The 23,851-nt window shown below is 42.6% G+C and overlaps 1 protein-coding gene across 3 annotated transcripts; it reads right to left on the bottom strand.

The window, feature by feature from the left end:
* Nucleotides 1–1,278: 1,278 nt before the first annotated feature.
* On the bottom strand, nucleotides 1,279–23,543 carry LOC118111506 (chemokine-like protein TAFA-1). Of its 3 annotated transcripts, XM_047340440.1 has the most exons (6): nucleotides 23,078–23,536; nucleotides 21,679–21,820; nucleotides 3,803–3,943; nucleotides 2,585–2,709; nucleotides 2,317–2,405; nucleotides 1,406–2,158 (listed from the first exon to the last, which is right to left on the bottom strand). In XM_047340440.1, the coding sequence occupies exons 2-5, from the start codon at nucleotides 21,818–21,820 to the stop codon at nucleotides 2,373–2,375; spliced, it is 441 nt and encodes a 146-aa protein (XP_047196396.1). In that variant the 5' UTR covers nucleotides 23,078–23,536; the 3' UTR covers nucleotides 1,406–2,158; nucleotides 2,317–2,372. The 3 variants fall into 3 exon arrangements, with proteins under 3 accessions (XP_047196395.1, XP_047196394.1, XP_047196396.1); XM_047340439.1 differs by lacking the exon at nucleotides 2,317–2,405 and having other exon boundaries at nucleotides 1,279–2,158; nucleotides 21,679–21,823; nucleotides 23,078–23,543; XM_047340438.1 differs by lacking the exon at nucleotides 2,317–2,405 and having other exon boundaries at nucleotides 1,279–2,158; nucleotides 23,078–23,540.
* Nucleotides 23,544–23,851: the final 308 nt, after the last annotated feature.

The raw sequence follows: 23,851 nt of genomic DNA, 5'->3' as shown, positions 1-23,851 counted from the left end.
CCCGCTGTGATACTGCATCAAAGTGTTGTAAATACAGGAGTGAGTCCTGGCGCCCATTCATCTATGTGTGAAATGGTTCTTGGTTCTGTGTGTGCAGAGAGCAAGAGTTAACTTGAGGGTTGAGCTGTGGGCTGTTCAAAATGAAGCTATAGGAGACGGTTCGCACAGAAACCTCAGAGAAGGGTGAACAATTAGAGTTTAAAATGAAGGAACCTGCTAATATCTCTAAAGCTCAATAACTAACATGTTATAGCTCATTTGTTTAAGCTGCACCAATCTTATGGGATGGCAAACCCGCAACTTTAGTAAGAAAAAGTATAATAACTTTAAAGATGGACGACATGACACCTCCCCAAAAGTGAAGCCATTGCATTTTGATCTCCCCCTGGTGGCTGGCTGCAGTATAGGTCATAAACTCTGCCCTCTGCATGTTAGTGGATGGGACATAGAGCAAACTAAAAAGGAACCAACATGAATTTTTCATCACAAAGAATATTTATGTAGTTATTACGTTTGGTTTCATTTAGTTATTTGATGATGTAAAAACGGTGTCAAACACCTTGATTGACAGCTGAGACTGACTCGCGATTGGTCAAAGCTGTGCGTCGGCAGAACCTTGATACCAAAGCTCAACACAAACGATCACCGCAGCACAAACTCTGGCTCCAAACCCAGGTAGCATACGGATGTGGGTCACTTCAGGCAGCACCCCTGGTCTTCTTGTGGCCTGGACAAAATTAATCTGAACCTCGTCTGGCCCATGTGGTAAAAGGCGAATATGGCTCAAATAGAACAAAACTAATTCGGGCCACCTCTGGTTGACATGTGGTATTGCTAGCGTTGACAGCGATCGGCCTGCCCCAAAACTATTTTGCTATGTGGGAATAATTTCAAACACAAGATGGCGACACCCATGTTCAGGATATTTTGGCTTCATTTATTTAATAGTGGGAGGACGTGAAGACGCAGTGTCCATCTTCATATACAGTCGATGGGTATAACATGTTAATTAGTGAGCTTTTAAAGGTGCTGGTAACCAGGTTTTGTTATCTTTCCTCCGAGCCAGGCTTCCTCCGGCTTCCAATTTTAATGCTAAGCTAAGATAACTATCATCTAGCTCCATAAATTTCCAGATCTAACAAGAAAGCACATGAGCGTATTTTCCTAACTGTCCTAATCTTAGTTTGAAGAAGTGCTTCGGTTACTTTAGCGTCCCGGTACAGATTCGTGATGCTGAAACATGACACCTGTGAGGGCAACGGTACAGCTGCAGTCACGTCAGTTACAGGATCAATGACTTTAATGACATTTCGGCACATATCACTCAATGGCTTCATATGTACAATATCGTCACGTGAATGATCTGACACGAATAAGGCATTTCAAGTATCGAAAAACAACCAAGTGGTTTCACATTTTTGGTGATTTAATCCGTCTCAGGGTAGCTGACATGTTAATGACCGGCAAGAGTCATTAAAGAGAAGAAAACTAGTACCATACAAACAAGTGGCAAAATGTACAGTATCAAGACACATAAGCTTTAATTTGTAAAATACCTCCCCCACAATGCATCTGTTTTGTCTTCACGTCGCGCCCGAGAACTCGTCAGAAGTTTCGGCTGCGTTGTGTTCTCGTGGGTCAGAAGAGGGACGATCAACAGTGCATTCGGGGACTTGAATGATCGATAATTCACCACCACCACGAATCGAGTTGTTGTGTACGACAGGAAATGACAAACAATGTATGTACAATATTTTTTCCTCTTAGAATATTCAAAAAAAGAAAAAGAAAATCCTGAGGGCTGTCAACTACTGTTCCTGCTTGTCCCCATTTCCTCTGACGAATTCCTCTCCCGTTGGTCGCCTCCCATCTGTTTCACGTAATGTGTGGAGGGGGGGGGGGACGTCAGCCGCCGTCCAGACATTAATCCAAATGCAGACATTCATGTTCCATCTCACAGTTAGAAAGAAATGATGAAACTATACTCATTACAAGGTTATGATGAAGTTCCCCGCAGGCGGCTCGGAGCGTCGGTATTTTCAGAAGCCTGGAGCAGGATGTGCTCGACGTACTCTACATCTTTTTTACACTTGAATCTGAGAAGTGTTCACATTTCTCAAAGCAACAATAAGTTCATTGTCTTTTGTGGTAATTGGTCCTGAAACGAGAAGGAGAAAAAAACGCGTTAAGACGGTTGTAAATATCACAGAAATTAGTGTAAATCATGTGTTTTGCCCTTTACAAAACGTAGTCATTAAGCCAGTTGAGCGAAATTAACAAGCGGACCAGCGTTCTAGTATAAATGAAGAAGCTGACCTGCAAATTAACCCTTGCACCAGAGGCATTTCCCTGCATCCTCTCTCCCCAACGTGTTAATATGTTGATGTTGTGTATGGCTGAGTGTTCTGACAAAGAAAAAGGAAGCAGGAAATCAAGGGGTTAGAGGGCGTCGTTAACGAGTCAATTTATGGCGTAATTCAATCTCTATAAATATGCTGCTTTGTTGATGCCGCGGCTCGTGTCACAGCGCTGTACGTTTCTACCCCCACTGTTCGGCAGCGGCGGTCAAGAGAGGTTATCTTACCCTCGTGGTTTTGATCTTGTTGCCGGCGTAGCACATCCAGCCCGAGTTGTCAGGCAGCGTCTTGCATTCCTCCCCCTCCAGGCAAGGCTCCATCTCACACCACCACTTCCCAATTACTATGGATGCTACAGGCAACAAAGACAAGAGAAATGGTGATGCCGGTACCCTTCGCCCTAGCGGAGTGCGGAGCCACATCGCACGGCCCAGCAGTCCACAGACCGATGGCCATTAGGTGCAGGTGTCTACGCCAAATAAAACGTGTTATGTCAGAGGTGGCGGTAAATAACTCGGCTCTGTGTGTCACATGTATGCGTTTCAGATAAAACTGTTTCTTATTACAATGCGGCTTCTTTATTAAAGGCAGTATATAAGTGGAAAGCAGAGGTTGGAGCAGAGGCTTTCAATTTACTGAGTGGATCAGTAAGTGTGACTGTGACTTGACTTTAATGTATGCCACATTTCTGCCAACCAGAGAGAAAATTGCCTTAACTACAGGGTAAGTAGACAGCGAATTGTTTGTAATGTGTGATAGCGGGAAAGAATCTGTCAGAGCTGACATTGAGAGACCTCAAATTCCCTCGGCCGCTCTGAGATTGCAGTAATATTTGCAAAAGGATTTGAGATAAAAGCTGCAGGTGAGAGGTTTTACAAAAGCCACATATTGACGTGTGAGACCCGAGCACCAAATCCTTTTCTTACAAGGGACTGAACCTGTGTTTCAGACTTTTGTCAAAGCGTAAAAAAACCCATCATGGAGCAGCAACAAGGCTCCTAAGTCATCAGCAGCCATTTTCTCCTGCACCTATTTGCCTTTTGCTATTCTTTATTTTTTTCCACTGTTCCCCGAGGTGCGTTTCATTCAGCAGTTGTGTTTGGCTGCCTGCTGCTGCTGGAGTAAAGCTTCCCCCCGCAGATACCTCCCGCTGTCTGTCAGCAGCAGAATTTGGATGTGACATTATCCCAGGTACTGTTAATCGTATCTGGGACGAGGCATTGCATGGGTGACTGTTATTTTAACAAATCTCTGTATCTTTACAAAAGGCTCGTCTGGCAGGATTTTTATTTTTCCCGAACAATACAGTACACGTTCAGCTGAATTAAATACAAAAAATGGAAATTGTTTTTTTGGCAAGCACATTCCAAATAAACGTTTTTTTTCCTCGTGCAAACTCGCGACAGCATCGCAGGGAAAACATCCTTTATCAGTTTTTGACTCACCGTCCACACATGAAGGTCTGTTCCTGGTGGTTCCAGCCACCTTCCCCGGCAGACAGGAACACTTGACCGTCTGTGACCGCTCCTCGATACGATTCTTGTTGCAGCATCTGTGAGCAGCAATTACTTCACATGTGCCCCCCTCTGATAAGAAGAGAAACAAACACACACACACACACACACAACAAACTACATTAAGTCAGCATCTCAGGGGTCACACACAGTCACACTTTGCTTTCTGAGCAAATCATTTTGTGGACATTTGTGGATTAACGCAGACTGTTATCATCGGTGGAACCAAAATAATCACATTTACCGAGATGCTGCACTCAACCTCTTACCCTTTTTTCAAGCCCCAGGTTAAAATGTCCTGCCTAAAATATAGAATGGAATAATAGAGCATATCTCTGCAAGTACAATGTAGTTGTCCTCAGACTCCAGTTTAAAATGAGATGCCAAAGATATAGAATTGAATAAAATAGAATTGAATAAAAGAGTATATCTCTGCAACTGTTTTATGCATAATATTGGTGTCTATATAAAGGTATATAACTTGTGCAATTTTTGCAGAGGTGTAGTAGAAACTACAAAACTGATTTCCATGATATTGTTTGGCAGGAGTGTGGCATGACCTGAAGAAGTTTGAACTCTGAATCTTTGGAGTGGATCCAGATACATGTTTGGATCCAGGAACTTTTCTTCTACTTTCTTTAGCCTGGCGAGATAGAGGGAAGTTTGATACTAAAAACTAAAACTAGCTCCTTTGGAAATTGTATGAAACTCAGTGTCATCAATCAAAAAGTGTCAGTTTAATAATATATACAGTATCATGATATATCATGTCATACTCTTGCTTGCCTCAAGTATGTTTAATATATACTTTCCAATTAAAGGTATTTTTTCCATCGTTGTACTGATACCTAAAGTAGAACATCTCAACACTTCCACCACTCACCGTCATGTAATATTTCTGCCCATGATTGTTTGAAAACTATCTCACAGGTCGGCTGTAAACAAGAATAATCATCTCTGTGCTTTTTACTCTGCAGACGAGCCCCCTGCAGCTTGTTGAATGCTAAATGACGATGAAGAGACGTGTGAGAGCAGAGCAGAAAGAGAGACGTCTATTAGCAGGAGGAGAGGCCTGCTTCAGGGTTATCATGAATACGAACACTGGCTCCACCACGCAATTATCACCAAACTACCGGCTGAGCCCGGGAGGACGAGGGGACCGGACTGAGCGGACTCGACCCACCTCGACCGCTGGCCTCGCCCACCCACTGCGATCAGACTCTCCACATGTGAGGGCTGCGCGGCGAAGGACCATCTGACAATTACACCCGTCAGCATGACACAAGATCAAGGAGGTTGAAGAGAGAAAGAGCTGAGAGAGAGAGAGAGAGAGAAAGAGAGAGGGAGAAAAGTATCTGGTGTATTGCAAGTAAAGTGATCCGAAGTAATGTTTGACAATGAGCTGTGGGTTTGTGAAATGTGTCATGGCTAGATTTACATATATCGCTTTAACCGCATTTGAATATTTGGGTTTTTTGAGGCCCTCCTCATGCACAACAATTTCTTAGATGCACAAAGCGGAGCTGTGCACGTTGTCTTGAGAGAAAAACCTGGTGTGGTTGCAGAGCAGTAAACAACATCCAATCACCACAGTTCAGGAAATCACATTTTAAAAGATCCACCTTTATTTTAACATCACCTCATTACAACAGTAAATAACAAACTGTATCACAGTCCTCATTAACAGCTCATTAAGCTGGTACACAAACAGAAGATTGATGATTCAAAACAGAGCATTACTCAGTTATTGTCATCGATAATGACGTGTTGAGCTTAAGCAGTCAATTAGTTAATTGATTGGTTGGTCAACAGAAAATAATTGTCAAATGATTTTTGGTAAATAATTCATCATTTCACTTATTCACTGAATTATTTGCTGGTTGCAGTTTCTTAAATGTGGGTGTTTGCTGCTTTTCTGCATTTTATATCAGTTAGAATTAACTGATACAAAATGTTTGGGATTTTCCTGCTAGAAATATATGTATTAATTCTAGAAAAACTACTACACTAATTAACTTGTTATCAAAACAGTTGCTAATTAATTTCCTGTTGATTGACTAATCACCTAATCTACGAATTGTTGCAGCTCTAAAAATCTATTTTAAAAATAATTTAATTAACACTGTACAGCTACAATACAGTTAATTAGGCTGTAAGTGTAAGTGAATGCCGAAAGTGTTGGGCTGAAATAAAGTTTGATCACCCTTTGAATTGCAAATGTGAACAGGTCTTTAGGGATTACAACAGTAAGGATGCAGCAAGTTTGCAGAGAAGCCGGTTTAGCATTGCACACGCAGCTGCATTATATAAAACACAGTTTTTGTTCAAACCAAAGCCAAACGATAAGCCACAAAGTAGCTTAAACTCAGACAGAAAGACAGAAAGTAACGTGTCAGTTCCTGGATATAATTGAACCATCATGTGAGCTCCTGTGGGGATTAACCAACTCACAGCCCCACTTGACCCGCTGGATGGAAGTGAATCACCGCGCCTGTCTCACACTTGAATCTTTTGCTTCGACTGCACCGGGTTAAAAACGATCATCAGCTTCTCTTATGTGCATAAAAACCCTCAAGAGGAGAGTTAGACTTCACTAGACTTGACAGTGCTTCATCCCAGGATCCTGTGTTTCTTCGAAGTGGAAATACAGCGTGTTCGGCGTCTGCTTGTAATGAGGAGCGTATTAATATGGATGAATGATGTCGTCTTCAATGTAATCTTCAGCCACTAGGGGTCCCTTAAATCAAAGACAATGACAAAATCGTAGTTTGATGACGTCGCGAAGCAGCGTGGGATCATGGGAGTTGTTGTCTCACCACCATTTCTTCCCCCATAATCTTCTCGGGCCACTTGGTTCCCCCCGTGCATTTGCGGTTTACTCGGAAAAGCTTCAGCGACACAAAACAACAATCCTGATCCGTTAAGAGCGGCTGATACAAACAGTGAAAGGAAAGAACAGCTCATTTGCCCCAGAAGTCACAGCAGAGACGGTCAAAGCGGATTAAAAACGTCCCGTTACCTTGAATAAAACTGGGAATTTCTGGGTTTGAACAATGTTGGAAACATTTTGGGTAACATAAGTGCACAAGTCAACAAAATACACTTCATTTTTAGACAGTTTAATGAAGAATTGTAATTTTATCGTTAAAAGACGGCGTTTTAATAGTCAAATACTAATCCAGAGGAAAAGTTAGAATTCAGAGAGCCGTTCTCTTCCCTGCTTCCTGCCGTGTCTGTTCTCGGGGTTATCGTGTATAAATGAAAAACATCCTGATCCTGTAGCTGGTCTGGGAGAAAGTCGGCTGCTGTCTGATGCACTCAACAAAAGGGCATGTCTGCACAACGCTAATCGCGATGTACCAGTGGAAGCAGTGGGGCATCATTTGAAAACAACAGCCCAGAGGGGTTTGTTCTTCTTAATGCATCCCCGTAATTGCATAAGACAGCCCCAGATTTCCTCTTTGATCTATTAAAAACACACTACTCAACAGAATTAACTTGTAACCGCTTGTTGCTCTCGAACAGAGCAAAGAATCAGGATGCTCTATATTTGGAAATCATCACCTCCAAAGAATACATTACAAACGGATGGAAATGCAAATCAGGGAGGTATTTCCAGCCGGCGGGGTGTGTTGGGCGCCTTTAAGCTGTGCGGCGCTGACGAGCGTTTCTTCGAGTTCACCCGTGGTTTCAGCCCGTGACTACAACACGCCGCACGCCCCGAAATCCATTTTTGGCATTATTAATATTTCAGAAGTCGACGAAGGATAACATGGCGGGAGATGAACGCTCTCATCAGGTGAGGGCTGGAGCCAAGCAAGGGTATAATTGTTTTCTGTATTTCCATTTCCCCCCCCATTATCAGCGAGAATGAACAAAGTCAGTCTCACAAATAACAAACGTCTTCGAGGTGTGTGTGTGTGTGTGTGTGTGTGTGTGTGTGTGTGTGTGTGTGTGTGTGTGTGTGTGTGTGTGTGTGTGTGTGTGTGTGTGTGTGTGTCTGTGTGTGTGTGGTTGTGTTGTCTCCCCCTGTCAACATTTTCACTGACAGGGAACAAGGGTCACACGAGAAATTGTCATTCATCGGTTCAGAGGTCACACAGAAGCAGAGGGTCTCGACTGGAACTGCCCTGTTTCCGTGGCCATGCTCCGCGCGCCTGCCTCTTCATTACTCTGAGGCCGGGAACAGAAGGTGTCAGGAAACCAGGTGACCGCCCACAACCTGCGCCCGGGCCGCAGCTTCACTTTTAGGCGTGGAAAAAGAGCTGAATAAGCCACAACTCCGTGCTAAATGAGACGGTGGCTAGACGTCGTGTTTTCTGGGACGGTCGCTTGGGTTGTGTGGTGATTTATTTCACCGTACCAAGATATTTCTTTTGTTGCTCTGTTCTGGCAGAAAAAGAAATATCCCTGAGAACAACACATCCGCTGTATTTAGTGCTGCGGTCCAAGGTCCAAATTTGTTCAGTGTCAGTCTCGCCTGCACTTGTCTTCGGCCTTGACTAACTCCAGAGTAACGGCTGCCATTTCCCATTTTTCTGAACTATTATTTGATTTGATATCTGTGCCACCTTTCAACTTTCATTATAAGAGAACAGAGATTGGCTGGAAATTGCATGTTGATTCAAGAAATAGTTACATAAAACTATATTTTTGCACGAACATATTTACATTAATTCCAGAAGTCTTCATATCTTCATAACTTCATATCTCAGCTTAACACTTAACATGTGTATTGTTAAGGGCCCAAGGAAGTGCAGTGTTGACTTCAGTGCGATTTGGACACATGATATGCTCAAAATAAATAAAGTTTGAATAAACAGACGGCCGGTTGATCATGTAAATAGCTACGACAACGGATTCTCCAGTTCAGGGTTGTGCCATCTGGGTCGAGCTGCACTGAACTTTGAATAAAACATGTGAACAGCTCTTTGTGCAGCAGCGGTGGCTTCAGGATTCTGTGGAAAGACGCAACCAGCATCACCACAGGGCAATAAAACAGCCCATTCACAAACAGACAGGTTTAGAACAGGCACCGCACTAATTTACACAATGATGGAGAGTAATAAAGTACATTTACTCTACTTTAATTGGGCTCTTAGTGTTGTGCTTGTGGTCACAATCTGCGCTATAGAGACTGAGATATTGGGTGTTCTATAGTCCGTAGGTTCAACAACCACATAAACCCTACATCCTACATTTCCCATAATGCAAGTTGGCAGCTTCTTTCTTTACTCGTGATAGAAAAGCTCGTACCTCCAGCTCCAGTTTGTAACACAGACTTTATGCAGCTGTTTCCACAGACTGAGCAGAATTGCTCAAGACAGGTAAACTGGATTTCATTTGTAAAATCAATGAGGTACTTTACTTGAGTCTTTCTCTGCAATATTCTCCTTTGACATGTACTAAATGTAACACTTTTTACTCCACTACATGTATTTAACAGCCGTAGTTTCAGTTACTTTACAAATTAAGAATTTTGCACAAAACAAGTCACTTTTTCAATCATAATGCAAAATGGAAAATCTACTTCTCGAGTCTTTTTCTTTTACTAAACCCTCTCATCTTTATTTAACAATTGATTCAAACAAGCATTTTCTAATACTGACTTTCATTTTTCATGAATGTGGGGCAGCAACACAGATTCAGTTAGTTCTTTACTTGTCTGAATTGTGCGTAATATTGAAATCTTAATGCACTAATTAACTTGTTTTATGGAAACAAAATAATACTAATATTAATAATACTGTATATTTGCACAGTTTTCTTTATGTCTCGTACATTGTTGTGTTGTATTTGCAGTGCTGTTTTAGGTCCTGCTCTCTGCTGAGGAGGATCTTGTCACGTGGCTGAAGGGTGAAACATCTGAATTGTAAATGCAGAGTTGGACGAGGTACTCAAACTAAAGTACAAAAGCAGTGCAACAAATAAATCATGTGGTGAGACTGACAAAAAGGAACGTAATGAAACATACATAGAACAGGTTGGTCATCTGTAGCAGCTTCTGCTTCACTGAACCTATTCTGGAGCTTTTCCTGCGTCGCAAAAGAAAAATCACATCAAATGATTGACGTCCTTCATTCTAGCACAACATGTTTACACGTATGATCACATTTGAGGTCAAACTAAAGTATCACACACACAAAAAGCTCATTATAATGAGATCTGGACACAGTCTCGACCCCTTATTCTTGTCAATCGTGGTCATTTATTTATTCTATTCTCTCCCTCTGTCATGAAGTGACTCTCATCCTCTATGTCTGCATAAACAGATGTAACAGCGTTGACAGATACTGTAAAAAAATAAATTGAGCAGTTAGAAGGAAAAACAAGGTTTGTGAAAGCTAAGAAAGCCTGTGGCACTTTACACAACTCCTCACAGATGGTTCTTACTTTGTTCAGGTTTACCACATTGATTCCTTTTCCCCCAGAACACTTAGCTGTAGTGCTCTTATCCACACAAATGACGACACCTGGCATCAGCAGAGCCTCGGCTGCCGGACGGAGTGCGACGGACTCCGGCACAATGAGTCACGCTGGAAGCCAGCATCACTGCATCGGAACCCGATGAGTTATGGACAGCACGCCTGGATGACGGCAAATGCTGTCAAATCATGCATGACATGAACGTGTAGCGCCCATTCTGACTTTCTGTGGATCTGCGGTTCTGCCTGCCCTGGCGAATATGAGCGGGGGGGGAGTTCACGAGGGACCGGTAAATGGTTCTTCAAACGTGACGAAACAGACATTGCACAGAGGAGAATGGTCAGTCCGTCTCAATAGAAATGTCACCCTGCAATAAGTAATGCAATGACTCGACGTCGACTTTAATGAGCCCAGACTGGGCTGCTGCCTCTGGAGATAGCGAGTGTACCATCTGAACGGCAACGCTCCTTCCCCATCTGTTTTAGACGTTCGACACAGTGTGGACACCAAAAACACGGTTTCTAATTGACATCTGTCATTTGGGTAAAACCTAATAATCTAAAAGAAATATGTGGAATTATTGAATTCAGCAAGCATGGAAGTGAAGGCAGCCTCTGGTTCACTTCATACACAAACCAAACGGAAAAGCCCGAGGGAATCAAATCATCAGCAAACCGTGTTCCTCTCAGACCTTTGGATTCCAGTGACTGGCAGCCAGTGGCCTTACGTCCACGCCCTGAACTGAATGTACGCGCTCACGCAGCCATGTTGCCGTCTGCACTATCTTGAGACATCTGAACGACTCCCTGCGAACCTCAGAGTCCACATCGCACGCAAGTCCCTGCAAACGCAGAGCGCCCCATCACCTGTTGTTAATTACTTTGTTGTTTAAAAGTCATTTACAAGAGACAGCAGGCCCTGATCTCCGAACCACGGCAGTCCATGTTTTAGAGCAGCAGGCCTGTCACCTTTTAATGGGAAATGCATCCAAGGTGACCCATAATGGGCTCCACTCCCTCTATGTGCAGGCTCTCTGCAGACTTCCAAGCCAGCAGGCTACAGCAGTTCGGAAATAGGCGCAGCAGATTAGAGAATGTCAAATTAATGCAGATGGAAGACAGTGAGAGGCACAAGAATGTGACTGCGTGGTGTCAAATTGAGTGACAATTTGTATTCCCCTGCCTTCTGTGAAAACAGCTAACGTCCCTGTCGTAATGTTGTTATTCTAGAAGTAAACGCCGAGGTGAAAATTAGTAATATATTGCTTGATAAACTGTGAGACAAATTTGTTTCTGGGGTGGAGAGAATGCTGCAGACGGTGTGTTGGTGAAAATAGCTTGAGGAAACTTGAGAGTTTGAGAAAACTACATCTATTAAAAGAGTCAACGTGCAAGGATGTTTTTTCTTTTTTTCTCTTTTGACACATGTGTGTGTGTCTCACAAGTTTACACTTTGGGTTTGTTAAGAGGGAGAGAGTGCATATGCTTGCCAGAGAGAGAAATATCAAAGCAATTTACGAGCAAAGAAAACTACCAATTGCCACTGTGGAAAAAAATAAAATAAAAGCACCGTCCATGACAAATAAAAGCATAGAAATTCATGAAATATGGCTGGCAGCTTTGACAGCATGTCACACAAAGAGGCCCGTCCTGTGCAGCGGGCCAAATATGGGTGATACTTTATTGAAATGCAAAAAGCAGCGTTCACAGAGTGGAGCTGGTGTTGTTTCAAGATGCATGAGAACCGCATGGAACAGAGGAAGCAGCGAGCAGCAGCGGATGGCTCTTTCATTTGCATGTGAGCCTCAAAGCCTGTCGCGTGTGCTGTCACCTCATCACAGGCTCGGGACACTGCCACACTGGTCCCCACGAAGGGCATTAACTGCTATTCTGACTCTCAACGCGCTCGAATGAAAGCCTGTGGTTATTTAGTGTTTTGTTTTTTACATTTATAATGCAGCTGTGTGACTCGTTCAGCACGACAGCGACGTTACTGTACAGCAGCAATCACACGGCGGCTTTCACGTCCATTAAGCTCACATAAACAAAGGCACATTATCCTCTGCTCGCACACATTCGCTTCTGAGAAAAACATTTTTGGGGGGGGGAAATGGCCCCCACAGAACAGAATAACAATGTGAAAAAATATATCTTGTGTCTCTTCAACGTCTTTCATTTTTAAATGTCAAGCTGTTCCCGTCCTTCTATCGAGCCCCCCACCCCCTGAGTGGCAAATGTCCAGAACTGGTATTTCACGTTTTCTTTTTTTTGCTTCTTTCTAGATGGCCTGCTCTGATGAAAGTGTTTCATTCAGCGAGGAGAAAAGGGGGAGGCAGAGATAGAGGCGAGCCGAAGAGCCTTTAGAGAACAGCTGCTCGCCTCTGATGTGACTGCTCGTCCTCGCACTGGCGGCCAGACAATGTGCCTGCAACATGTAAACTGTGTAATAATGCATAATACAAGGGCTAAATGACCTTTCATGCTGCATGACATGTGCTCTGAAGGGTCGGCAGCGGCGATTATTCACGACCTGCAAGCTGATAGTGTGTGTGTGGGGGGGGTTCAGAGAATGGTTCTTTACTTATTCAGTGTGACACTTAAAAGCAGATTGTGTCAGATGTTGATTTTAATCACATTGAGAGAGGGAGAGAACATGTGCTGCTGTGCAGTTCACACAACACAACATGATCTAAATTAGTGATGTGTTTATTTTACCGATTGACTCGTTAATTTAGTCAAGAGGAGAAGATACAGTGTGAAGATCCTGATATAAACCTTTAAAGGAACCAGTTTTTTTCATCATTCAATTTCTTCTTGTCAGTCATGATCCTCATATTTGTCAAAAATCTACTTCCCTACTTTTGTCCCCCCCTCTCACACATGGCATACTCCCCCAGTCTCTCCAGGAAAGATAATTGGATCTGTAGTGTAAATATGCCAGAAGACTTATAGCACACCGAGGAGATATTAGGGACGGGAAGAAAGAAAAAAAAATGCAATGGAAGCTGATAAACCCGATATTAATTACTTTGCTTATTTCTCATACTACCCTCCCCCTTGGAACCAATTAGTAAGTTGAGATGCTTCTTTTCAGTTTAATGAGGTCTAAGTAATGATAATGAATTTCATATTCTTGCCAAGCATTTAAAATAGGCTCCCACAAAGGCAATGCCATATGAAATGATCTCTCAAGCATAATTCCCACTCTGCGAGACGTATTTCTTTCATTGAGAAAATCAAAATCGAGGAAATGAGGTCCCATTTTCAGCAGGAGAAAGAATTAATGGAAGTAGTTTTTCCCTCCACAGTGGCGCCGTTTGGGGACGACGGGGTGTTAGTCACATAAAATAGCTCCTGAATCTGCAGCCCCAGTTCTAAGTAGATTCTAAGAAACAGAAAAACTAAAAATCCCCCAAAATTCACATCCAAATTCCGCCCGCAAATAGCCAGAAGTGAAGTGACAAAAACCCTGTTCGTCGTCTAAAGAGCAGAGAGAGCCCGAGGGCGGCCACGCCTTGAAAACCCTCCACAGAGAAAGGAAAAGCCAGAGCGGAGGAAAACAGCCTGTGACAAACTTGCTTCATCTCTACACCTCCATATAATGCAGGTTAACAGGGACACTTGGCAGCGGGGGTTTGCCTTTTACCTTGGCAGGGAGCACATTTGCTGGAACAATTCTCTGCACACGCGAGACAAAAAGCTCTGAACTCCCTGACATAGTATTTACAAGCTGTGGGGACACTAGCTATCATTAATTCACCGGTAGGGCTGTTTTTTTGTTTGTTTGTTTGTGAAATAGTTCTCACACGTGAATCAACACACAACCACTGTGCAACCAGCGAGTGCAGAGATGGTTTGATCCTTTCCATCGCACCAAATGTACAACAGGTTGATTTTTTTTATTTCAGCTTATTAATCAAGAGACACATGAAGTGGAGTCATTGTGTCGTAGCAGTCTGAGATCAAAAGTAGCATATGTAGCAATTCTTCGTTACAATATCTAAACACAACTCAAGCTATTTAATATATTTTTGCATGAATTAATTTACATGATCCAATATGTTTTCAATGATGTTTCCACCCGGAGAAACACACAATTTTATCCAAGGTAACGGGACATTTTGCTCATCTCTGCTATAACTTTCAGGGCAAACGATGAGAACAAGAATGGATGATCCCAAAAGTCATCAAACAAGGTTGGTCTTGTGTTTTACTCCTAATGGGGCAAACCAAAGAATCCAGTTATGACCACGTGCCTCAGAATAAATTTCCTTACAATAACAACCGTGTTTACAAGGACAATAACCGGTCATACAGGTCAGGAACCACCTGCAACATTAGTCATCCACCTAGTTACTCACTCGTTCTTCTCTTCCTCAGCTCAGGTTTACATGTACATACTTCTGACTATATACAGTCTAAGTGGACTGTATATACTCCACACTATACAAATGCACTTCTGTCATATTTACTTCCCTCATGTAAATGGACATTAATAATCCATATTGGTTTGAGCCCCATTGCACTATCGCCCTCTTCTATTTGCACATATAGTTATGTTTTGTTGTTTTATTTTGTAGTCTGCTTTTTACTGTACGTCTAAGTACACTGAGTGCAAATAACACCAGAGTCACGTTCCTAGTATCTGTACACATACATGGCAAATAAAGCAGATTCTGAATAATGTGCCGACTTTAATCCTTTTTGTGAATATGAAATTTTCTCGATGATTTTATTTACATGAGTTGCTAAAAGATGAATCCACTCTTGTCCCTGTTGACATGTAACACATGCCAGTGTTGCAGAATTCTGTGAAACATAGGCTGTAACACTGCTGATAGGATGTATACAATGTCTTATTCAGTGGCTTCATCACGTTAACATCAGAACATTGCTGTCAATGTAAAGTCATTGACAGGTGATCAATGCAGGAAGAGCAGGAGGTGTGTGTGACACGTCGATATCATGGATGTGTTACTGACCAGCTAAAGGCTCAGGGCCGTTAGACCAGAGGCTCTGTTAACACTTCTGGTTGGAAAGTCACTCAGACAACTAAAAACAGATGTGAAACAACCACAAAGAGGCAAAAAAAACGACTTGAAAGAGACAGAAAAAGATGACAGAGTGACACAAAGTGTGATTAAAAAACAGACGCCGAACACGAATGACTTAAAAAGAAAAGCAAAACGAGCACAGAGACACATGAAACCATCACAGAAGACAAATCAACCACCACGACGTGAAGTGACCACAAAGAGAATCAATATTCACAAAGACTACAGAGACACGAAGATAACAAACAGAGACCACAAAGACACACAAAATGAGATCCGAACCAAGACGCACAATGAGACGTAAAAAGACTCAAAACAGGAGACAGGACGACCACAAAGACGAACAAAACGAGAAGCAAAACGGGATATAAATTAATCAAAGAGACACAAATCACACCACAAAGACCACAAGGACCAAAAAAATGGGAATTGATTAAAAGAAAGAGGAGAAAAACAATATTAACCACACAAAATAACTGTTAATAATGATAATCCTGTCTCTGGCTACTTGAAAGTACAGATATCAGCTATTTGCTTTTACTAGAATATTTACAGTTGTTAAATTGGCTTTTGTTTATTTCACAGAACAACCAGTGTAACTGTTGGTAAAGCAAAGTTTACCATTTTCTGGAATCAGGTCTTTAAATGTGAAAACTAATATTTTTGCTCGTTTTACAAATCTACCACCAAGTGTGGACCTCCACCTCAAAAGTCAAACCCACCCCTGGTCTGATGTAGCTGCACAATTCCCAGTAATGAAAGTTTAATACTAATTACGCCGAACATCATCATTACACATTAATTAGTGTGAAAAATTCATGTTATCCGTAAACTCTGTTAAGAGGCCACAGATAAACGATCTAACTTTACGGAACCCTTTAATATGAGGAGAAAAAACAATCTGTTTGCATCCAACAAAATGAGAAGTAACCGCAGAGCTGAGCTTTGTTTGAGACTATTTCTGGATTAAAGCAAAGTGAAGCCTTTTATCAGGGTTTCAGAGTCAACTATCCCTCAGCGGTGACAGCTGTCACAACAGCAAATTAAGAGAGCTGCTGCTAACTAATGGCTGACACAAAGGTCTGAGAATCTCACTTATGACCCTGGGAGGACGTGCAGCTGCGTGGAGCCAACAGAGTGTTTTTCAAATGATCGACTGATAACATCGTTCTGGGGCTAAATGTCCTCCGCTGCTCTCAGCATTCTCCCGCTGCCTTTCATGGGAGCGATGCTGTAAATGTGCTTTTCAGGCAGTAACAGTGTAGAACTGTAAGTGTTCGGTGTAGTGCACATAGAAAACTACACTGGCACTGGAGCACAAATCTCAGCCAAGGCCCAACAGTCCCTTCAAATTCTGCACCAAATCCATCATATTTGAGTTTAAACTATTGCAGATACATATAAACTGTTGATTCTCATCATCTCAGCTACATATTGGTGGTAGTCACAGGTCTGTAGCCCAGTTTGTTATCGTATAGAGGCTAAAAGAACCACCTCCTTATGATTTTAAGAAAACTTGATCCAGATTTTTCATTCCACACTCATCAATATCAGTCCCTTAAATATGCCCGTTTTATTTCATCAAGATCCATGAATTATTCTCTGAGAAATCAATGAAAATGTGGAAATCGCAATGTTAAAGAAACTATAGAAAACTCCTGGATCCGCCCCCTGATTCGGATCCACACCAAAATGTAATGGGTTCTTCCTTGAGTCATGTCCCACCCCCTCCACACAATTACATGGAAATCAGCTGAGTTGTTTTTCTGTAATTCTGCAAACAAACTAACAAACAAAAAGTGATTATCTAATCACTGCACATCATCTCTGCCACATATTGATGATAGTTACTGGTTTCCCTTCAACCCTTATAAAACCCCATTTAAATCCACTGGATCCAAGTTTTTAATTTGGATCTGGATGTTTCCTCAATATCCACGAATTATCCCCTGGGACAATGTTGAGAATGTATAAAAAGCGACCTATTTCACAAAGTTAAAGAAAGTAAATCCTGTATCCGTGTATCTGATTTGTGCCAAAATGTCTCAAACTTCAATTTTCATGTAAATCCATTTGTTAGTTTTTGTGTAATCCTGCTGACAAACAAACAAACAACCCAACAAACTGACGGGTGACAACATGACCTCCTTGGCTGAGGTAATGGCTGATTTTCCGTTCTGCAGCAGCTGAACATTTTTCCATAAGACAGTAGCTTTTGTTTTGTTTCCTTGTTTGTTCTGATGAATTAACACGGAAGCACGTAAGGTTTTCTTTACGTGAGCCCACTGTCAAAGAAACACGACAGCGACGGCGGAGACAAGAATCCGGCACTTCTTTGAAAATGGAGGGGGGCTTGATGACAGCAAATATAAACACGAAGACGCGCCCGAAGCAACGGATGATGAGGAACGTATTTTTTTCTTCTTTTGTGTGTGAAATGATCAGCCAGATATTTCAGACGCAGAATTGGAGCGCGGGTTTGACAAAGCAACGCTCAGAGGTCACGAGCTTGCCAGCGGAGTGGCAGACTGCTGCCGGCGATGAGCACGGCCGACTGATTTGTGAGCACTGCAGTGACTAATTTGTGTTTTGTAGAATATGTACATGGACGTTGGAAATAATAGCCGCCGTTGACATTTATCAGTTAGTTCTAAAAAAGTAACATGGTGGTATCTACAAATTATCATAATTATAATCATCAACAGTATTACAAGTAGTAGTAGTACAAGGGATGTTCTGTGTCAGACAAGTAACAAATCTCTGAAGATCCAGTGCACAGGGTTAAAATAAATGACAAAAGATTTCACTTTTTACGATCCCACCACTGAGATATGAATCGAACCATGAACTTTGCAGGCCTTTAAAAGCCTGTTATTAATGCTCGGGGATTGGGGCTAAGACAAGAAACAGCTGGTGTAGTCATGAGAGGGAGAAAGCCGGCTAATTAATTAAGCTGTGGGCCACAGAAATTCATTTTGCATATAAGCGTTGTGATCACAAACCATAGCCCCTGTACAGAATTGGCTGAAAGACTTCAATTAAACATGCTGTTTAAACAAATATCCACAAGCTTAGAGGAGCCCTCGCTTATGAATAATTCACGACCTGAAAGAGGAAATAAATGGGAAATACGGAGATATGTAAAACCTATTTGTAGCTGAGAGCATACAGTAATAATTAAGGCACTGATTGTCGTGAGATTCATTTTACTTAAGAATATATTTTCCTTTCAGGGCCAATAAAGGAGATGACAGGAATAAGTGTTTTCTTGGTGTAATATATGATACGACGACAACAACAGGGACGTTGAAGCAAAGTAAACCCAATGGTCGGTGGTCGACATGTGCACCGACATAAGGACGACGTGGGTTCGCCGAGCACCAGATGTGGAGATGCCTCTGGCTGAGGCTGCACGCCACTTCCCATTGGCACTGTGGCGGAGCGGCGATGACACTAGTGAGAGCGCGGCTTGAGAGTCTAGGGGACGGGTGGAGGAAGATGTATGTCAAAATAATGTGCCTCCCGGATGCATTATATAAGGCTATTAAATTGTCACTGTCTAAAACAGTGCATAGAGAATACAACCTTTGTTTGTGACAGCCTAAAATCCATTTTTCATGTTTGCTTCATTGCGAGCTTCACCAGAGAGTGGCTTCTTTTGTTGGCACGCAAGAGGAGGGGTGGGGGGAGTCCTGATCCCCCACCCCTCACTAAAGCTACCGAAGGGAAATGATTGGGGAGTTGAATTGGAAACTATGGGCTACTTCATATGTTTCAGAGAAAAACTGCATTAAAGCTGCTCGGCATTGAAATTACATCCATGTTGAAGCAGAGGCTGAGAGGGGGACTACAGCTGCTACAGAGGAGTATCGTAGTAGTTACAGTGTGAGGGGAGAAGGAAGACTGTGAAATGGATATCAGGGTAAAGTATTTATGACTTAAGACTGAATAAATTATAATATACAGTGGATACTTACAAGAGCGTTACTTGTGCCTGCACCCCCCACAGAAAGGCACATTTCTCCAGCAACTACGAGGTATAAGACGTAATCTGCAGCGTTAAGAGGCGACGACCTCTCAGTTATGAACAGTTTGACCCTGCAGAGCCGACTGTTGGTGGGAGGGAGTTCATGAGGGAGCAAGGCCACCTCAGGCTGCCACTATATACTCTTTATCATACACTGCGCTAACACCCCCACATCATGCACTGCATCACCAATGGCACTGTTTCTTCAGCTGGAAAGAGAAATGCTGCTGTGCTGTGCTGCACATTAAAAGCAAAAACTTTTTTCTCTGCTCTAAAGCATAAATTTAACTCTTTACCAAATATAATACAAGAACAGAAGTGTAACTCTTTTTAAAAGTGTCGTTTGCAGCTACGAGTATCTATTTCTCCGTGTTTTAGACAAAGAAAAGCGTCCTTCTGTGTAGTTCCCTGTATGAGTTCAGGGGCGGGGTGCAAATGCACTAACCAAAAAGCTACATCTCTGCCCGGCACTTTACAGATGCACTACAAACACAATCTGCTCTCTTTTGTGCATCGTTCACGCTCTTTGCACCAAATAAATACAGCACCTTATGAATCATAGCACAGGGAGCAACGCCGCCTGCACCGGGAGAGCAGAGAAACGCTCCGAGCTTGTCTGAGAGAGTGGCAGGCAGCAATCTGTAAGTAGAGCTGTAGGGTGCGAAGCAGGCCGCTTTGTCCGAACCACTGAACATACACGTCTCGTCAAATGAAATCCAGCTAATGGACTATTGGACACAGTCGTTGCAATAAGGCTGCCAATGTGTCAGAGTGAAGCAGTTGCTTATACGTTGTCAAAGGTAATTATTCCTGTGACACAATGCTGCTGCTAAACCTGAAATCCTTCTTTCTTGTGTTCCTCTATACAACACAGGTGCTTTTTACAACATGGAAATGTAATTTATCCAGAGCTTGCACGTGGGGGAAAGGCAGGTCACAATCTATCTGTTTTCCCAAAGCCAGCGCACGTGATTGACTTGTGCTTCTTCCAAACAACATCTTCCCCCCCTTGGATCTAAATTTCTATTGGCAAGGACACAACTGATCTCTCGCCCCCTGTAATCTCGATTTCCTCTGGTAATACCAGTCACTGTGAACTTGTGGTATTTTGCTGCCTTTAATGATTGGCCGAGTGGTCTGCAACCAATGGCCTCCTTGCCACCAATTCATGACCCGTCAACCCCAATCCTCCCACCAATCCAACAGGCACACAACACACCGCACAGAACAAATGTCCCAGTGTCAGAATCAATCCAGACAGGCTTCCCATCCTCCTCTCATAAAACTGGCATCTCATTTATCCAGGACTGAGGACTCGCCATACGATGGCAAATGGAATGACAGGGCATTTACACTTTCAGTAACAAGGGGTCCTGAAGGATTCGAATCTCTCACTTTGAACTTGCTTCTCCGTAGAGGTGCACATTTGAAATATTAATTCCATTTCCCCTTTTGTTGACATGAGAAGACTCTCTCGAAGACATCCTATTTGCGAACGTCCTCGTCCCTTTCTTTCTCTCTGTGTGTGTGTGTTTTTTTCCCCTCCTCCGATACACATGTGCAGACGTGAGTAATGAAATGAAGGTGTTGGAACAGGAAGTCTTCTGACTCACAATATTGGGAGAATTGAAAAGACCTCTTGCTGATATGCTTGAGGTGCACTGGCGCATGGAGGAAATAACAGACACCAAGGACCCGCACGCTCACGCAGATACTTCTCCCTTTGAAGTTCTGACAGCATTCGGCTTCCTCTCCTCTGCCGAATCCTGAGATCATAATTATTTACCATAACCGTGGCTCACATCCACCTGATGGAAAAACAAAAGTTAAACCGTAATGTTTCGGTCATATTCTATTCAGTGCAATTTCACACAGGGAGCCCAATCGCACGGATCAGATTGAGGGGGAGCAGTGTTGCATGAATGTCAACGGTAATAGCTCAAGATGGAAAGTGCAAAAACATTTATTGTCTTTCGGTGTCATCTTCGGCACAGAATATTCACTCGCTATCAAGGCCAAACATTAATGGAAAAAACAGCCACTGTACAGTGTGCCTGCTAAATAATTGCTTGTTAGTCTAAGTTGGACTGCGAATATATTATTGAATGTAACGACTTAATCAAATCAAGGTGGAAATGAGCACCCAGAGCGAAGCAGTGACGCTATTTGCTCCCCGTTCGTCAAATTAAACACCCAAGCAACCAATGCCAGCTCGCTACAGTCACTACGCAAGCAGCAATTGAAAGGAAGAGCTTTTTCTGAAGAATCCAGAGCAGGAGAGACGTCACCGAAGCGACTCACCGATCATGTGGATGGTGGTTCGTCCAGGCCGCGTCCCATGATGCTGTTGGATGGTGTCGTAGAACGTGGCCTGACACAGCTGGATGGCAGTCACACTGACCCAGAGGCCCAGGCAGAGCAGCCAGGACATGACAGGACACATCTGCTGAGGAGCGGCAAAGGTGAAGTCAACGCAGAGACCATTACATCATCTTCTCGACCTATGAACCACAGGTCGTACCCCCAACCCCCAACCCCCCCCACACACACCCAGAGACTCAGGAGAACAACAAACACAAATACATACATTTAGCATTTCGCAGACACGCTCCAGTCTATAATCGGTCTAAATGCCCTCAGTGGAATCTGTTAGTCATCGGAATTTATCATTAACATGATTATATAAGTATGACTTCCTCCCTGTTTCGTCTTGCGAGTTTGCCCTGGCTTGTCCCTGAGCCACATCGCTGCAAATGTGGAGTGATCCCTGGGGAGTTTTTCCCATGCAGCAGAGATTTCCCCTGACAGGCTGACTCCCTTCAACTCCTGAGCTGTGCTCCTGCCTCAAAACCAAAAATCAAACTTAAAGAAAGATACGATTTTGCGAGCAGCTGGCTGCCGAGGCTTTTCTGTATCTGTCAGAATAATGTGACAGTGACACAGCAGTAAGAGAATTCAAAAAGCCCTGTAATGTTTCACCATGCTGTTTAGATTTTTTTTTTAAACGAAAGAAAGAAAAACAGAAGAGGAACAAGAAAGAAAGTAGAACAACAACGAGGAATACTCCTGGTCATAGAGGAGGAGAGGTGGCTGTGAAGGAGAAAATACAAAACGTTTCAACCCTGAAATTATTTCACAACTGTCACATCTGCAGTAAACAAGCATCACACTATTAATCACCTTATTTATTCTGTATTAATTCATATCTAAGCCGATTGATAACATTCATACGTCGATATATTTAGATTTGATTTCTACTAGATAAGATCTGGATGAATTTCTGGTGCATAAAAACTTTAATCCAACCTTAAGAAGTCAAATAAAATCGTGTTGCACATAGATTGACGCCATTGGGGTTCCTGCATGGATATATATGAAATACATATTCTCCTCATGCACATTACTTTCAAATCCTTTAACATGTTTGTTGTGTTTGTGGCAATAGAATAATACGAAAAATGTAATTTAATTCATTTAATCAATATCAAATCACACCATGAAATCAGATTATAAAAACGCCCTTTGCTTATCTAAACAGAAATTCTTTAATTATGCAGTTTTCACATTTTGCATTAAAAAACCCAAGATATTTTTTTTCAGAGGCAATTTACATTTCCCCAGTTTTGCGCAAAAAGCCAAATCTCATAACAATAAATATTTTTTTTGCCACAGAGTAGAAAGAATGAGGATAAAATCTTACCTGAGCAAGCCAACAAAGAGTATATAAATATCTCAGCAGAATGACACAAATCCATCCATAATGCTGCTCATGCTGATCCCATCCAATAACTCTGATTTTGGCTCGAGGAGGGAACTCCACTGACTCCGTCTCCCCCTGCTCCGGCACTTTGATAGCAACAGTCCAGTGATTCAGAAATGACCGTCAAGCCGGAGTCAGGAAATAGATTTACAGCTCTTTCAGTTCCACCTTTGAAATATCACTCCTCCCATTGACACCGAATTCATTTGCCCCCTCGCATCTGTAGGCACGTGCGGAGTGCTCCTTAATTAACTGTAGTGAAATCTCCTCTTTCACCGTCTGCATCCTTCCTGTGAGAGGCAGCCTCTGAGCAGCGGCTCTCACTGAGTCCCCCCTCAGCGAGCACCAAGAAACAAATGTTCCCGTACAGCCGAGCTGAGTGTAAGGACTGTATCACATGTCTTAAAGCCAGACTGCCTCTGGATTAGATGGCATGGAGGCACTCCACCTGATCATATGCTTCTGACAAATGCAAATCAGGGGAAACTGGCACCACTCACGTCGCTGTGACCACACGATTAACAATTATTTACATTTAGAATGGATTTCTTTTTCTCCTGAGGGAACATTTTCCTTTAATTCCTTTCCTTTTTTTCTGTTGTCAGTTGCCACTCTGTCCTACATTTAGGGAGCTAAGAACACGCATAATGTGTTTAAGTGAATAAAAATGATTCCAAAAAAAAAACAAGAGAGTCCACATGTTGTTTTCCCAGA

Source organism: Hippoglossus stenolepis, chromosome 6 (genome assembly GCF_022539355.2).
Source record: "Hippoglossus stenolepis isolate QCI-W04-F060 chromosome 6, HSTE1.2, whole genome shotgun sequence".
NCBI lineage: Eukaryota > Metazoa > Chordata > Actinopteri > Pleuronectiformes > Pleuronectidae > Hippoglossus > Hippoglossus stenolepis.
This window is presented reverse-complemented; position numbering and strand designations above follow the sequence as displayed.

Coding starts and splice junctions, on each gene's coding strand:
- LOC118111506 (XM_047340439.1), bottom strand. CDS start 21,820: ATGTGTCCTGTCATGTCCTGGCTGCTCTGCCTGGGCCTCTGGGTCAGT. Junction 3,944..21,678: donor AACCACCATCCACATGATCG/GTGAGTCGCTTC, acceptor TCTTCTTATCAG/AGGGGGGCACATGTGAAGTA. Junction 2,159..2,584: donor ACAAGATCAAAACCACGAGG/GTAAGATAACCT, acceptor TTCTCGTTTCAG/GACCAATTACCACAAAAGAC.